This window comes from Lonchura striata, chromosome 1A (genome assembly GCF_050655825.1).
Source record: "Lonchura striata isolate lonStrDom1 chromosome 1A, ASM5065582v1, whole genome shotgun sequence".
NCBI classification, from domain to species: Eukaryota; Metazoa; Chordata; class Aves; order Passeriformes; family Estrildidae; genus Lonchura; species Lonchura striata.
Genome location: NC_140741.1, coordinates 51163693 through 51179931, shown reverse-complemented (window position 1 = coordinate 51179931; position 16239 = coordinate 51163693). Strand labels below are relative to the sequence as shown.

Genomic DNA, 16239 nt, shown 5'->3' with positions numbered 1-16239 from the left:
CCTGAAATTCAAACATGCAACCTCTTTAAATCTTATACAGTATACAAAACCTTGCTTGCCAACTTAAAAAAAAAAAATGTAGTTTTAAATGTGCTTGTTGACATGAAAATAAATTTAAGACTCTTTTATTCTTTAGTGAAAAATAGAATCCTTGAGAAAAATATCTGTTTCTATTTCAGCTGAGGTAGACACCTAACATGAAGCATGCAAATAATTTTTTGAGATCTTACAGGGACTTCTGGGCACTGTATTGAAATCTAGCACAGCATGGAGTTTCACTTTGAAGAGCCTTTCATATTCAGACATAAATTATTCCAGACTAGAGAATTAAAATGGGTAAAACCAGCCTAGGAAAGGGAACATTTACAGTAACTAGTAAAGACACTTGTAGTACTTTAGTTTTATGACTCCCATGAAAACAACAAGAAATATTGCACAATCAACATGAACATGTTCCTGTACTTCTGTAACACAAAAATTGCTCAGTCATTTACACTAACTCAGTGCAACAGGGGCAGATTATCAAGCTGCTCTCCATCCTGAACTGACCCTTTTATTTTTCAAAGTCTTCTTTTTGTTTTTTAAATGCAGTTGTTTGACATTCCAGCTTAAGCTACACTTTCATCGTGTTCTTGCAAATTCACAAAGGTAGGTCTCATGAAGTGCTGTTCAACATCTCCCATAAGAGCATATATATTGTCTATATAAAAGGCAATAAAATGAGGAATTGGAATTTACACTACTGAGCTATAGCATGCCTCTTTAGCTCCTTTGTTTTAACTTACAGAAATGTGAGCTTAGATGAATTTACATTGAAATATACTGCAGCAAGGAGGGAAAGATATGTTTATTTGATCAATTTCCTCAAGATATCTTTTTGTTGACTTTTTCTTTGATGAGAATAGTAAAAATAAGGGCAGCATAAATGCAGAAATTGGAAGGCATGTAGCTCTGGTGGTGTATTTTATTGCAGCTACTCTTTGGTGCCCTTTTAATACAAACAAGACTTCATTTTGAGAAAGGCTGTAATTGTATCCAGCTGCTGACCCAGGCTTGTCACCCATTCTTATACACTGTGAGGAGAAAGAAACTATTTTCCATGTCAAATTTGATTTATATCTGAAATCAATCTGCATTGCTCTGAAATCCATCAAAGTGGTCAGTTTCAGAAATTTAATATAATTCAAAATGTGAGGGAGAGAAGTTCAAAGCAATCATTTGAAGTATTTTTCTCCTGAAAGGCAGCACCTTACTTTAAATTGCATAATCCCTTAGATCCTGCACAGAGTGGTATTAAGTCTGAAATCAGACCTATCTCAACTCCTCTACTCAACGCCCAGTTCTCACTGATTCTTTTCATCTTTTCAGAATGACAGCCAGGAGGTTTTCTTCAGCACAATGCGAAGAAAACACCTTCTAGTTAACTAAAAGCTGCACCAGGTTTCCACCAATACATCTTAAATGTGATGCAAAGACACTTTCCCCACACACTGTGCAGTTTAGCCAAAGCAGGTAAACAATATGATATAAAAAATGTAAGGCAATACAGAAGTATAAAAATGAATTAAAGTTCTTACCTCTGAATGTGCCTTTTCTTCTGCCTGGAAGAAAACAAAGGAGAAATGGCTTAGAATCAGTGTGCAACATAATTGTGGTAATAGAACATAAAAGCCAGCCACACTGAAGTGAAATGAATAACTTCACGCATCCATTACGTTTAAGGAACATATCCAGTAAAAACAATAAATGGAACTCTTCAACTTGCTTGGCAAAGCTCCAGCTGAAACCCCAAAGAGCATGCCAGTGTACTTGACAAAATGAAATGGAGAGAAAGGGAGAGTAGGAGCACAACTGCAGAAACTGCAGCTACATTTCTAAGATACAAACAAAAATTGACTATGCTCTCACTGCATGGGCATTAGCCTGACACAAAAAAACTGTTTATGCTGCAATGATTATTAGGGCTCCTGGATTTATATTTGTTTTACTGCATACCAAGACATGTTCCTAATATGATAATAAGTAATCCCTGATACAAGAAGTTGACAGCATACCTGTAAAACATACATTGGTAAAGGTGAGGGGAACTTGCATTTTAATGTAATTTCTTCCATACAGAGTACTAGCAAAAATATTAAGGGCTATCAAGGCATGTTGAAGTTTTCAATTAAACTTGGTAATATTTAATAACTGTCCACATTGCAATGTATTGTGTCATATATTGAAACTTTTTAATCAGCAGCCTTTTTCAACAAGCTAAGAAACTATACCACTACAAGGCAAACCTTGAAAGTCATTCAGTTTCTAAGCATTGGATCAGTCCTATTCAGGAGGCATTTGGTGCACAGATAAATCTTGCTTCAGTGGGATTCTGATGGAAAAGAATGACATGCCACGAGAAAGGAACTCTTTCATAATATAAAAAAAGAACCAGTTAATGTACTGGAAATCAATGCACCCCATGGTCCGAAGTGGCCCATGTTCAGAGAAGTAGTGTACATTATCTGGAAGAGAAGTAAGCAGTAGAAGAAAAATGTAGGTAGAGCAACTAACCTGTAAATAACATTAGAAACACTAAGAAAACCCAAGGTAAGGGTTCATAAGTTCTCTGGCATTGGACTGTCTTATTCTGTGTTATTACAAATTAGTATAGCTGACTTTTAGCCTGTATTAGGCATTAATTTTGGGCTGTAAGGATTTTAATGATTTATAATAGAAATTTATAATAGAAAATGCTTTACCTTGCATAAGGGGAGAATACTTCTGGAAAATGCCTCTTTCCATACATGCTTATCATTTAACGGTCCTAAACAGATTATGATGCTATGATATACACCTTGGCAACATGTAGAAATGCTTTTGGCTGAAACTACTCTAATACCTGATAATAATACTCTAATACCTCACTATGTGAAGATGATTTAGTATAATGATTTTTTTCCCATCACAGATGTGACATACTACCTTTTGGATCAATGTTTACTAAACAGAGATCTGCCTCTAGAAAAAAAAATATTCTATTCCCATTATTGTTATATCAAATACTAAATGCATGGAGGGTCACGAAGGGATTGAATTGACAATGTCCCCATATGATTTCTTCTGTGACAACAAAAGCAAAAAATTAGGGTTGGTGACTTTTTCCTAAAACTGCCATGTGGGGACATGGTCTTGTCCTTGGAACACCAAACCTGTTGATGAAGCCATTGCTACATGCCCTTACGAGAAAATTCCCTCAATGCACAAGGAAGTGTTGCCTCTCCCCGAGTTCAGAGAGGTGGCTCTCACAAGCTAAATTTTGTGCGCAGTGAAGGAAGCAAATGAAAAAGACCAGGATTTTGGACATACTTAAAAAAAAGAGAATCTGACAACCAAATACATCTCAGTAGTTTTTAAGTTCATGCTCATCACACAATTGTAACCCAGGACTCAGCTATTGTTCCAATAGGCTCTAAAAGGCAAAAAATTCTTTTTCTCACCCTACTTCTCCATTATATACATGCATCCCATCCTTGCAAGGATTAGTTTTTCTTTGTTTGAAGTCTTAGAATATTAGGGTACAAATGACATGTCCTTACACAACTCCACTGAGCATGGCTTAGCACAATCAATGAAGCCTAGGGAGTCAAAGTGTAGCTAATGCTGAGAGCCAGTGCAGAAAATTGGCAATTAACTAAATATGTGAACATTTAAGTGTTTCAACCTACTGAGCAGGAGGAGATTGAAACAGGAGACAACCTATCATAATTTTTTCAATTACTCACAGGTCAAAATGTATTCACCTCCAAAACTGAATCAGTTTACTACATCTGCTTACATGGTATATTTTTCTGTGAAACAAAATGGATGTCTCTGTACATGCAAATCTCTACAAGCTAAACTTCCAATCTATGCAAGTTAAGTCCCAAAAACCCAAATACAAGTCAAGAAGAAAGCCAATATATACAGAAAAGTAGTGAATGCAGAACTTCTGCATCGTTGGACTTATTCAATGTCAGAAAATAATGAAATGGCTCTTCTGAATCTCATATTCTAATTCTCAGAGAAACAATCTTCAGAGAATAACTTGAAGATTTTCAACTATCCTCTGGTAATTATACACAAAGGTCTTGATCTTTTGGTACTTTGAATTTCTCCAGGGATTAGGTCACAGAAAACACTAGCACGAAAGCTTAAGACAATGCTTGAGAAATCAAATAAATACATTTAATTGAGATAACCCTGTGAAGCTATCCCATTGCTCTCTTCACTCAACTGGTGTGATACTAAGTGTTACACTTTTCAGGTTTCTACTCCACTTGTGCATCATATTTTGATTAATTGCTGAAAAGTTTAAACTGCTTTCAAAGACGGCTCAAGCAGAAGAAATTCAGATCAAAAATCTCTATTTTGGACCTTTTCAGATTTTCCCGCAGCTTCCATTATCTTGCCTACACAATCTATTAATTAAAGAGTGGGGCTCAGCTGCAATGTGAATTCACAGGCAGATCTTTACAGTAGGAACCTGGGTAAACAGTTTAAAGTTTATTTTGCAGGGAAAATACCACTCTTTACTATCATGGGGTTTAGTTAATATTTCCAAGATACTCTGTTGAAATATAAAAGGTTATATAAATAGTAAGTATTAGTAAATTCTTGCTACATTACACAATATCAGAACACAGATATTTCAGAGTTACTCACTGGGTGCTGAAAGCATCCTGTGTCACTTTATAGCTTGATTTTTTTTCATCTATCAGTTTCTTCTAAATTTTTGACATTTTTCTAAAATTTGACATCAAAGTTTGAATTATAGTTTTTGACACACTTCCCCATGCAAACTAATAGCCTGTCTCATAAACAAGGAAATAGTTCTAAAGATTTTTTTCAACCACCAAAACATCAGCGAGAAGCTTAACTCTGAATGTAAGTCATGCATCACATGTAGCCAGCCTGTATAAACATTCTACACCTCCCACCTTCACCTCCCCTCTCCTGCTTCCAAATAATTCAGGACTGGTCTGGACTGGCATGACTTGCAACTTAAGCAGTTTAAGGCTTGCAGAACCCTAAGGCTTGTGCACTTGATGTTTTAGACGTGCCCTTGTATGAACTTTTTTAGGATTAAACAAAGCTAGGAGAGGTACCATGGTGCATGAATACAACATACTTTCCAAGCTAACATGAGTTTAGCATTGAGACAGAGCTACCATGTGCTACAAAAGCATTGATCTGCAGGAGCTTGGTATTCCTAGGCAAGAACTGGTGCTGGCTCTGGGTAGATGAGTCCATCTCTGGAATACCAGCTGACACTATTCAACAGCTGGACATATAGAAAGGATACACACTATTCACGAATGTGTGGGAGGAAAGCAGGTAAGTGGGTTGTTCTCCTGTGAGAAGGGGTTCCTGCAGCATGTAACTACAGTTAAGGAGGATGTTTTAAAGAAACTGCAAGGGAATGTCCAAACGTGTTCAACTGCTCTCTATGGATGATTTCTTGTTAGTAGAACAACTGAAGCAATAAATGATGCGAAATTATATATAAAAAATCCCCATAAGATAAATTCCAAAAAACCCAATAAAATAACAAAATAGAGGAAAAAAATCTATCCTAGAAAAACTTCTTGAGATAGAAACAGATATTACTTAATCTACTACTTAATCTAAGTAACAATGATTAAACTTTTAGAAAGTTATCATCTTTTCTTTGTAAATAATATCTAAATGCTGCTACTTCCAAGAAAAATCAGTAGACACTTCAACATCAAATTACACCTCCCTTACACTATATGGCAGTCATGTGGTTTTCAAAAAGTTTACCTCAAACAGTGCCAGGATAGAAATAATTTTCTAAGTTATGCACTACCTGAAGGTAAGTAGAATGACTCAAATTGGTCAACTACAATGGCATAAGGACCCCCATAAAAGAGACACTCTTAGACTTTCACCTTCTTTTTAGCTTTCAGAATGTATACTGGATGATTTTAAACATTAATAAGACATTAACATAAAAAGGTGAAAATAGTAGTTTTCTAAAATAGTATTCAGTAGTACAAAGCTGAAAATAAAAATTCCTACTTTATTGCAGTAAAATTCTAATTCTCCTAGATCTCATAGTACTGAAATTTTCATGAACAACGAACAAGAACAGAGGCAGGACAAACTTTTTTCTAAAATATCAATACTCACCGTAGAGTAGAGAGAGGATGTGCTGGAGACAAGTGATAATGAGGACCCATGTACTTTAAGAAAAGGAAAATAACATGAAATATTGACAAAAGCATAAAACCTCCCCCATGTATCTCAGTAAGTAAATGAATTTTTAAAACGAGAACCAATTTTCCACAAAGAGCAATTATAAGCTATCAGTATAGAATAGCTTTTGATAGATTTTCCTGCATTTAGAAAGATTGTCCTACACAGAAAAACATTTTCCTGTATATGGAGCAGGTGAGCAAGAGAATGAAATTTTATGTAATTATCAGCAAACCAAGCATCACTTTTGTTGCTTTGACAAGAAATCACTTGATAAATACACTCTTCAGAGAAACCAGAAATTGAGCTGTTTAAACCCCTTTCCTAAGCTCAGCAAATGATTTTAGTAAGAGTCTATGCTTTGGAAAACAGTTCATATTCCATGGGATGAGCTCCCAAGCTTTCCTCAGAAATGCTGACCTGTGGAGTTGTAGTCAATGGGAAAGGGTAACTATGAGGGATAGTGACCTATTTCCCCTAATCCTTGGTGGAATCAGCTTCAAGAGCATTGAGTGAAATGTTGCAGGGCTGCACTTTAAGAAATGGGGTTCCTGGCCTACCTGGAAATGGCAAATGAAAATAAAACTGTAAAAAAAATTGCCCCTTCTGCTTCTGATGACTCTCCTGAGGAAGGCAATACCCACAGTTAATTTCAAAGAAGATAATTTATTTCATTACCTCTTTTTATTTTTATTTCATAAGAATTTTTTAAATGTTTATCATTTGCCAGGGTTTGATAAAAACAAAAGTTTTGCTTTTATAGCTACCTGTCTGCAAAAACAGATACTACAAGAATACCTGGACTAGCCAAATGGACTTTAAATCTAGTTTTGTATTTATAGAAATGTGGTACACTGACCTTGAAATAGAGTGGCTTCCAAAGTATGTTTTATTTTCAGTCTCTGGCTTAAATGTCTGAGCTAAACTGTCATTCTGCATTCATATACAGTGGCTCCATGTATTACCTCACTTGTTTCACTTTAACCTTCCTCAGAGCTCCTATCTTAAAATACATTTGACCTTCTAACAGCATCATTTCATGTTAATCTCTAATGATCGTAAACTGCTGAAAACTGTTTATTACTGCTGCATTGACTTTCATTTACTCAGGTTATCCACTCCAGCTGGATATGACACATAACCAATGAAAAAGCTTTCATCAAACCCACTGGTGGCCCATTACTGAAATTCTACATTTAACACCTCTTTTTCTATGCATAAATTGCTTTGTTTTCTCTATTATTCTTCCAGTGTTTCCTTTGATAATTCTGTTCCTCAGCAAAGGGTCTGTAGTCAGCTCTGTCCTTGAATTATGTGATATTCTTCTGTGCAGTCAGCCATCCTCTCTGTGCTGACAACTCACAGCTTGAGTTGTCCTGCACCCTACTGCTAGTATTACATACCCAGATGTCTGCCTGATACATCATCTAAAATACAGTAAAAGGAATCAAAAAACAGAAGCATTATTTGTCTGTTGTTTTTATCTAGGACTTTCCCCCCCCACTTTAATCTTGTAACTATGACCTTTGGAGCTAAGGCAAGACTTTTTTAATTTGCCTATTATAAAGATAATTTACATTGCCATCACTTAGCAGTAAACAAGATGAGTGTTATAGAATAAATTGCACAGAATTTCAGTTGTTTAATTAAAGTGTTTAAGGACTTTGCACTCATGTGAATTTGGCAAATAATCAGATTTACCAGAAATGTTAGTCAGAAGAAAATGTTACAGTGCATTTAGTTAGGAGTTGTCAGGTTCTCTGTGGATGAAAAAGAGCAAAACCCAAAACCAAACCAAAAAATATTCACCAAGTTCCAGATGTTGCAGAGAGCATTAAAGAAAGCAGACAGTAATAATCTGCATAAAGTAGTGAGTACAGAATTTCAATACAGAAATTCACATGGTGTTTGCTGCATGAGGCTGTGGGGAGTTTAAATGACTACAAAAGAAAGGAGATGCTAAGTAGCACTGGTGTTTGGGGAAAAAAAGGAAGCACAGAAGTAGGACTAAGAAAGTGGAGAAACACAGTAGTGAAGATATGTTCAGAAATTTTGGATTTAGAGGAAAAAAGAGTAATTTTCCAAGAATGGCTTCCTTTTCTCCAAAATTTCTGATAGAGAATTTGCACATGTATGAGATACATACAGCTTTGCTTATTACTAGGTGAAAGTAATGCCTTGCATGTTTTAGGATAAGGAAAGCTTGTGAGTCCAACTCAACAGGATTAATAAAAGCTTCACAAAATCATTTAAGTTTCTGTGGTGTAGGGTGCAGAAGAAATATTTTAAAATTTTACTATGCTTTGGACATCGATTCTGGGACGTGTTTGCCAAGCAGTTACTCAGTCTTACCTTCTTCCATGCTGTCTCTGAATGAACCTGAATGACTGATTGCTCGTGGTCTCTCTTCTAAGGATGTAGCACTGCCACACAGCTGGGAGTCATCATAGAGCTCAAAAGAAGTGTCTTGTGCAGGGATGCTGTTTGAACGCATCATGCTGGGTCCAGGAAGGTTAAACTGTGATAGGTTGGTTGGACTCACTGGAATAAAAAGCTTTATTAATGAAGCACTTTTCCATTAAGTGACTTTTGCTTCTGCACAAAATTTTAATGTAGGACTAGTACGGTTAGGTGGACTTCATGATGTTGAGATAATGGAAGGCTTTTATTCCTACATTTAAAGCTTCAACAAAAAGGTGAAGCAGATGGCCTCAAAGGAGCTGGATGACATTAATCCTATAAAACACATGGTAACACTAACACTGGTGTCTGAACATCCTTTGGCAGCCCACAGAAAATCAATGAGGGAGATTCAAAAGTTAAAAAGGAATAAGAGGTCATAAATATGTTTATAAGCAGCTCTTCTAATAAATCAGTAACTGTATTTTATAGTTATATACCTGTATTGTTGACTGCTGTTAAGGCCAAAGTTAATTTGCATATGCAAGACATTTATCCTTTGATTTTCAGGAGCACCCACCACTATATTAGGTTAAATATTTGTGCAAAGGCCTCAGTTGAACCTCGCCCTAATAAACAGGTGTAGTCAGTCACGGCTGAAATCAAGAGCAGCACTGATGAACCTACTTTTAGTTTCACAAAACTCTTTTGCCAGTAGAAAGCAAAGCCTGGCTATGGCTCCCCAGGACCACACAACCTCAATGCCTAGAGGAAAAAGCTGTCTAGCCAAATTCAGCCTCAGTATTTGGATTTTTAGATCATCCAAGATGTGTCCTAAGTTATAGACTACCAGAACAGCTCTGTTGTGAGAGCAAATGATTCCACAGGGCTATGAAAACTGAAATAAAGCAAAGGACAACAAAATGAAAAAAGTTAAACCCCATGATCTTATTTCTCTCTATTGTGAGTTCACAAGAACTATGAACAATAAGAAAATGAGATAATTGTAAACAGAAAATAATATAGTGAAAAAACACTGCTTAGAACTGTGACATGGAAAAACTGCGTCTAAAACTACAGGAGGGAAATTCAAAGCAGTGGCTTGTTTAGCAAGGATCCAATTTCATTTTTAAAAGTAGCTTAGCTCAACTTCTTTTCCTGTATATAGAAAAGACTAACATGTGTATATCTGATCAAATTTCTTTTGAGTGATCATAACCTATGGATGCCATAAGCTGTGACAGAGAGATAAAAATCTTAATTCTTCAAGGGATGCTAGTAATTCCTTACTAGGGGCCTACATCATAACATGCTGTATGGTTAGGATAGGAAATGGGCAGAATAGAAGCCAAGGAACGTTAGTAGCCACTTACAAAATGACATCTGTCACACATCATGTGCACAACTGATTAGATGACAGGAGTGAAACAGATCAACAACTCTGAAAAAGGAGTTTGCATTGGTAATGACATTGTGAACCTAAGTATGTATCAAGTACAGTTGAGATAAGTGAGTTTTATTCAGAATTCAAGAAAGAAATAATACTATAAGAAAACACACAACAACCTGTGTTGGATTAATTTGAAAAAACATTCAGAAGAACCAAATCTAAACCTTGGTTTGTAATCAAATAAAACTGCAGTATCACTCACATCCCAAAATACTATATTGCATTCAAGGTTAGGTTTGGATTGGGCCCAGCGCAGTTATAGTCAGGTCCAGCTACTGAAACACATTGAAAAGATCTATCTCAAAGCAAAATTATATGTAGGAAAACTGCAATGTTTAGTTTCTGACATTCACTAAAATCATTGGAAAGAACACTACTGACTTTGAAACCTAAAAGATTAATAGCTTTGAACCAGAAGCTAATTTCTAGCTCTCCTGCAAAATTTATCTCCTTTGTTAAGTCATAAAGAATCTGTGCTTTTTTTTAATCTGTGCAGAATAGGTGGTACCCTGGCCCACTTCCTTAACAACACTGTGAGTTTCCTCTCATTAGAGAGGTACAACAATATGGTGATGAAAATGTTAAAAATAAACTACCTTATATGGCAGACTAAGAAATATGTACAGCTGAATTTTATGGTCCTATTGCTGAGGGGGAGAAACAGTGAAGGGAAACAGCATTTACCCAGGTTGGAAAAGTGATATTTTCCAGTTGCAGATGAAGACATAGCTGAAGGAGAAACAAGTGGGGACTGACTGCCAGTGTCTTGCAGGCCTCCAGTTGAGTGGGAGCGTAGCCATTCTTTGCCTTCCTCCTGACTTGTCTGCCGGGATGATGGTGTATATCTGAAAAACCACAGCTGACATGCTCAAGACAATGACAAGGTGATGTCTTAGAAAGAAACAGCTGTCACATAAATACCCTTCACCAGTTAGATAGAACAAATCCCTAGGAAGACATCAAGTCCAGTCAAATGATTATCACCAGAGATTTTAACTAGGGAAATTTACCATTGGGTTACACCGAAAACATACAGGACTTGAACCCCCCATACTCTTCATCCCCCTCCCCAAAACAGAAGAGACAGGATGATAAACCATAGCAGACAGACACCTGAGCTGACAGAAAAGGACTTCAAAGCTATAGGAAGTGTACAGGTTGATGCAAAAGCTTGGAAGCTGTATGGTTAGGGTGGGGAATGAGCAGAATAGAAGCCAAGGAACGTTAGTAGCCACTTACAAAATGACATCTGTCACACATCATGTGCACAACTGATTAGATGACAGGAGTGAAACAGATCAACAACTCTGAAAAAGGAGTTTGCATTGGTAATGACAGCTATTCGTGGTCATATTCACGTGGTCTCCTGCTCTGAATGCTACCTGACATTGTGTCCTGCCCCAAACTGAGGGGAGGGAAAGGGACAGGAAAAATAAACAATTAGCAGAAACAAGTTCTTTGGAAGGAAGAAGTCTGGCAATCAAATAGTTAATAAACTGCTTCCTATGGTAAACCAATAAAACAAGTGCAGTGGGCCAAGAGGAAGAACTGGTAACTCACTGGTCCATCCTTGGCTAAGCTGGAAGAAGGGCAATTCTGCTAGTGATTAAACACCAAAATATGCAGACAGTGTGGGTCTTAATCAAGAGATTTGTTTTCAGCAATGTCTGCAATTCTGAATAAAATGCTTCATTTAGACATTATCCTGCTGAGAAATGAACACCTTCACTACTGTCAAGAGCCATCAGTGTTCCCCAAAACAGCAGATCAGAAAGAAATTTTGATATTCTGGCCGCAGGCTTGTGAGGCACAAGTGTTTCTGCTTAGACAGAAGATTAAATGAACATGTAAGTTCTTGTGTTGTGCTTGCATTTTTCTACCATATTTTACAGCAGTAAACCATCTTGTCCTTATTAAATATTTACTTCCTTTCTCCTTTCAAAAATACAGCTATGATCTTTGCCTGTAATTGTGGTAGAGCACAAAGTTACTGAGTGGTTATCAGATTGGAAAGATGGTAAATTGAGAATTCAGGATCTAAGTTTTGGACTGGGATCTCTGCACATTAAATCAAACAGAATTTTTTTCCTGGGCTAACTGATCATTCTCATGTGCCTATAAGCATTCTCCCCACTCCAGTTCACTTTCAGCTTTCAGCCACCATTACAGCTGAACATCCACAAACTTTGATCATCCCACTGTATTCTCATAGAGCACCCATTATGCTTTTAATGTCTTCCACCTTTTCCATTCTCTCCAAATCCAAAATGATTGTTTTGTGATTATGGAAAACTTGACTAAATTCTTATTAAGGAACAGCTAGTGCAGAAGTTCAGAAGGTACATTATAGTGACAATAGTTAAGCATTATCTTAAAATTTCATAAGCATTTATTCATAACACATAAGATGTAATGGTGTAATTTCAGTTATTGGAAAGCTGCAGTGTCTCTGTGCATGCACATATATTCTTGCTTGCCAAATCTTTTTCCTGGACTGGGGAGATGGGCTTCCATGTCTCATGAGACCAGCCAAGTTACCTAATGATCCACTCTTTTCACCGGGGAGGAGAGAATGTGATGAAGACAGAATTTAGTGAAGAGTTAGTAGCAAAGTTGAACTCTATGTAGTGCTGGACAAGGACCAAGAAAACTGTATGGAGCAGCATGCATTTTATACTTAGAAACCTTGGATAGCAAAATTAATATTTTCTAGCCCTACCCTTTAATAGCTCTCCAGTTCAAATTGCATGAGTGTTTGCTTGAGTCCAAAGTCAGATCCACCTCTAAAACCTTGTTTTTCTCCATGTTTTCAATAGTTAGTCCTATTGAATTGCACCAATATCTTGTTCTGTCTCTTTTAGCTCTCCAGAATTCAATGCCTTTTAAGATTCATTGCATAAGGAAATGATCCCTAATAGTATTTACTTTCCATGGTATATCTTGAAAGAAGATTTATTCCTTAGCAAGACATGGAAAGAAAAAGTCCATTGTTAAAATTTACATTTTCTGGTTTGAATCAAAATTCCAAGAACTCTGTTGGAAACAGGATCAACAAAAGGAGAAATAAAAATAAAGGCAGTATAGAAAAGGTTACAAGAAATTAGAGAAGCAGCAGTCATGCTCAAAAAAAAAATATATACCTTAATCCCTTTTTGGGTAGTGTATTTCTGTCAAGCTGCATGCTGTTAAAACAAAAAAAATCCCTAAGGACATACAGTAAACAGGACTGTTCAGAATTACAAATTTTAAAGCTCTAGGTTTGTGTGCATAATAGAAGGTCATTTAATGCTTTCTAATATAACTTGCATGATAAATACTTTACTCATTGGAAGGAACAATAGGACATGGACTGCTGCACATTCATTTTTCATCTAGATATGCTCTGGGCTGGGTCAATAGTAATTTGGAGACTGTCCAGGTCAGAAAGAAGTGCTTCTTTACTATGTCTAACCTTTCTACAGCTTTGCTCTGCAATCTGTGTGAGAATCATATGGTCACAGTATGAATCTTTATTTTTCACAGTTGCCTATGATAAGGCAATAGATTTCCAAAAGAAATGAAGGTTCTGGCACCTGCTAAGAGGCAGCATGGCCTTGCCAGAAGCCAAATGATAGCTCTGTGTGTAGAAATATGTCCTAAAGATTCAGACGCTTGGCTTTTTGTTGTTGAGGGGCTCACATAGTAAGGTGATGGTAGGGACAATGAAAAGTGGCACCAGAGTAATGTTGTTTCATTTCCCTGCACACAAACTGTCAGAATGGCTGATCACCCAAAATATATTCATGCAGGTTTCCTAATTTAAACCACATCCCTAAAAGAGCACCCACTAGCCCTCCTTCCAAGTGTCATTTCAGCATTTCATCATAAAGTCTTGGTAAATTGGTCTCTGGTCAGTGTGGTTTGAACTAGTTATCATCAAATAAGTGTTGCAAAATTTTCTCCCTTTAGAACATAGCTTAGTGTCATCATATGTATTAAATGACAAAATGGCTTTTGAAAGCTTCTGTATTACATATCATAATCACACCTCTGAGAGCAGCAGTGACTTAGGGCTCTTGCTACCCAAGACATACCCTTATTAAAGGTGTTTCCTATTGTGCTGTGGGTGATGGGAGCCCTAATGTCCTGAATCCTTGATCCTAGTAGATAAAGGCAGTGAAAACACTGTTGGCATGGACAATGCATTACTATCAGGGCTTAGGCAAATGGAAAAAAACTACTCTTACCACCAGAAAATTTCACAGACAATTTTACTAGTTTAATAAAGGGCCTTGTTCTGCATTTGGAGAAAACAAATGGAAGGAGAAAAATAGCAGTACTTCAGCATAGGCCCAGTTATCATGGTCCATGTGAGAGTAGTCCCATATTAGGCAGAGGACTGTATTTTCAGCATTTTGCCCCCAACATATATAACAGGACCTAGAATGGCTGGCAAAAAGAAAACATAAATTTGAATGAATGATTCACTATTTTTTCCTTCACAGAGAAAAATGGGGCCTTGATATTCCTTTCTTTACCTTTATGCACCTCTAAATTTCAAGATTAATAAACATGATCATAACATCAGTTTCTTATGCAAACACTTAAAAGTCCAAATGAACAATGTATTTTCCAATATTATTTTAACTTGGAGATATATGTATTTCAAAGTAATCTATAGCACATTATCTAAAAATAAAGGAGTCAGTGCTCCTTTAAACCAATCCACAAGTCAAAAGGTATGCCAGTCATGTAAGTAGGTTGAGTGACCATTGCATTTTCCAAAACTCTTTTGAATTCAGATATCAAATGAAATAGGGATGAATGTTTCTAAACATAAATATGGAGTTATTGCAACTGCATTAAAGTGAGTGTACCAAATGCTCTTGTGTGTTTTTAAAATAATAAAGCTTACAAAGATGCTCCTAGATTTCAGATAATTGTATAAAACCATTAAGCATGGTTTCATGTAACTATTACTTCACACCAATAACTGCCCTTATCTTTTTAATATCTGAAATCATTCATCCACCAAAAGCTGGGTTCATTGCTTCCACAGAAACTGGACTTTTGGTAAATATAACTTAATTTACCTCATATTTCTAAAGTTGATAATGATAATAAAGACAGTCCTTTCCTGAAAGAAGCAATGCATATATGGACAAAGACCAGTATAAAGTGAGGATGAGAATATAATATTCCTGATATTTTCCTTTGCTATGTAAACTGGAAAAAGCAATCTTGCAAAAATATGAATTAAGACATAGGCTGAAGTTATCAAACCCACTGTATCTCATTCTTTTTTGCTTATTTTACAGTGCTGAAACTAACTGCAAATTCTATGAGGGAAATTACAGGAAACCTTAATTTTCTCATTTTCCTACCTGCCCTTGGTGATGAGGTTATCTTGGGAAAGGGCCATAATAGTATGTCCTTGAGCTACATCTAACTCTTACAGAGCTGCTAGAAAATAAAACAAGTTACTGCAAGCTAAGAAACAACTAGAGAGCTCCATGACAGCTGGGCCAAGCTGATATGGGTCATACAAATTCGTTTTTACAAAGGCTAGGCATATAAGAAAATCTGCTACATGATGCACTGTTTCACACTTTAAAACCACAACGATCAATTATGATAATTTAAAATAATTGAAAGTCTTGAAGGGCTTAAGTGGATTTCAATGCACTTTCATAGCACTCAAGACTAAACATTCTTTCAAAGCAGTAATATTTTCTATTAACCCCAAAAGATGTTTTTATTTTAGAGTATAAATACCTGCATGATTATTTTAATCCCTCTAAATTTCTGTAAGGCAAAACACAAGTGTCCTCCCATATAGGGAGCTACACTGCTATGACAGTAGAATTAGACTTTTCTAAATATTTCTAAACCTACGAAATATGTGCAAAACCAACAAAGGGCCTAAGAGAGATGCAAAATCAGCCTTCCTTCTGAACAAGAAAATATTTTGCTTGCTTTTACTGGTTGTTACAATGCAATAGAATCTCATTCAATGATGCAGAGTTTGGCTAGAGTAAACTTTGATACTTCACTCCAGGAGCTGTCAGGCAACTCTGCGTTGATGCTGTACCATCACTTAGTGGGCACCCTGAAAACTGTGGGCAACATCTGATCATTCCTGGAGGGATAGGTGGGAAAATATAGCAGAGACT

The 16239-nt window shown here is 36.4% G+C and overlaps 1 protein-coding gene across 14 annotated transcripts in view; it reads right to left on the bottom strand.

The window, feature by feature from the left end:
- Window positions 1–16239, bottom strand: part of NAV3 (neuron navigator 3) — a 518378-nt gene that overhangs the window by 40845 nt on the left and 461294 nt on the right. For 11 of the 14 annotated variants that reach the window (XM_085568751.1, XM_077783527.2, XM_085568750.1 and 8 more), the window contains 5 exons: window positions 13228–13269; window positions 10772–10932; window positions 8590–8778; window positions 6172–6224; window positions 1578–1601 (listed from right to left, as the gene is read on the bottom strand). In XM_085568751.1, the coding sequence (XP_085424877.1) occupies window positions 1578–1601; window positions 6172–6224; window positions 8590–8778; window positions 10772–10932; window positions 13228–13269 (469 nt within the window). The remainder of the gene's footprint in view (window positions 1–1577; window positions 1602–6171; window positions 6225–8589; window positions 8779–10771; window positions 10933–13227; window positions 13270–16239) is intronic. The other 3 variants (XM_077783525.2, XM_077783537.2, XM_085568748.1) reach the window with 1 other exon arrangement.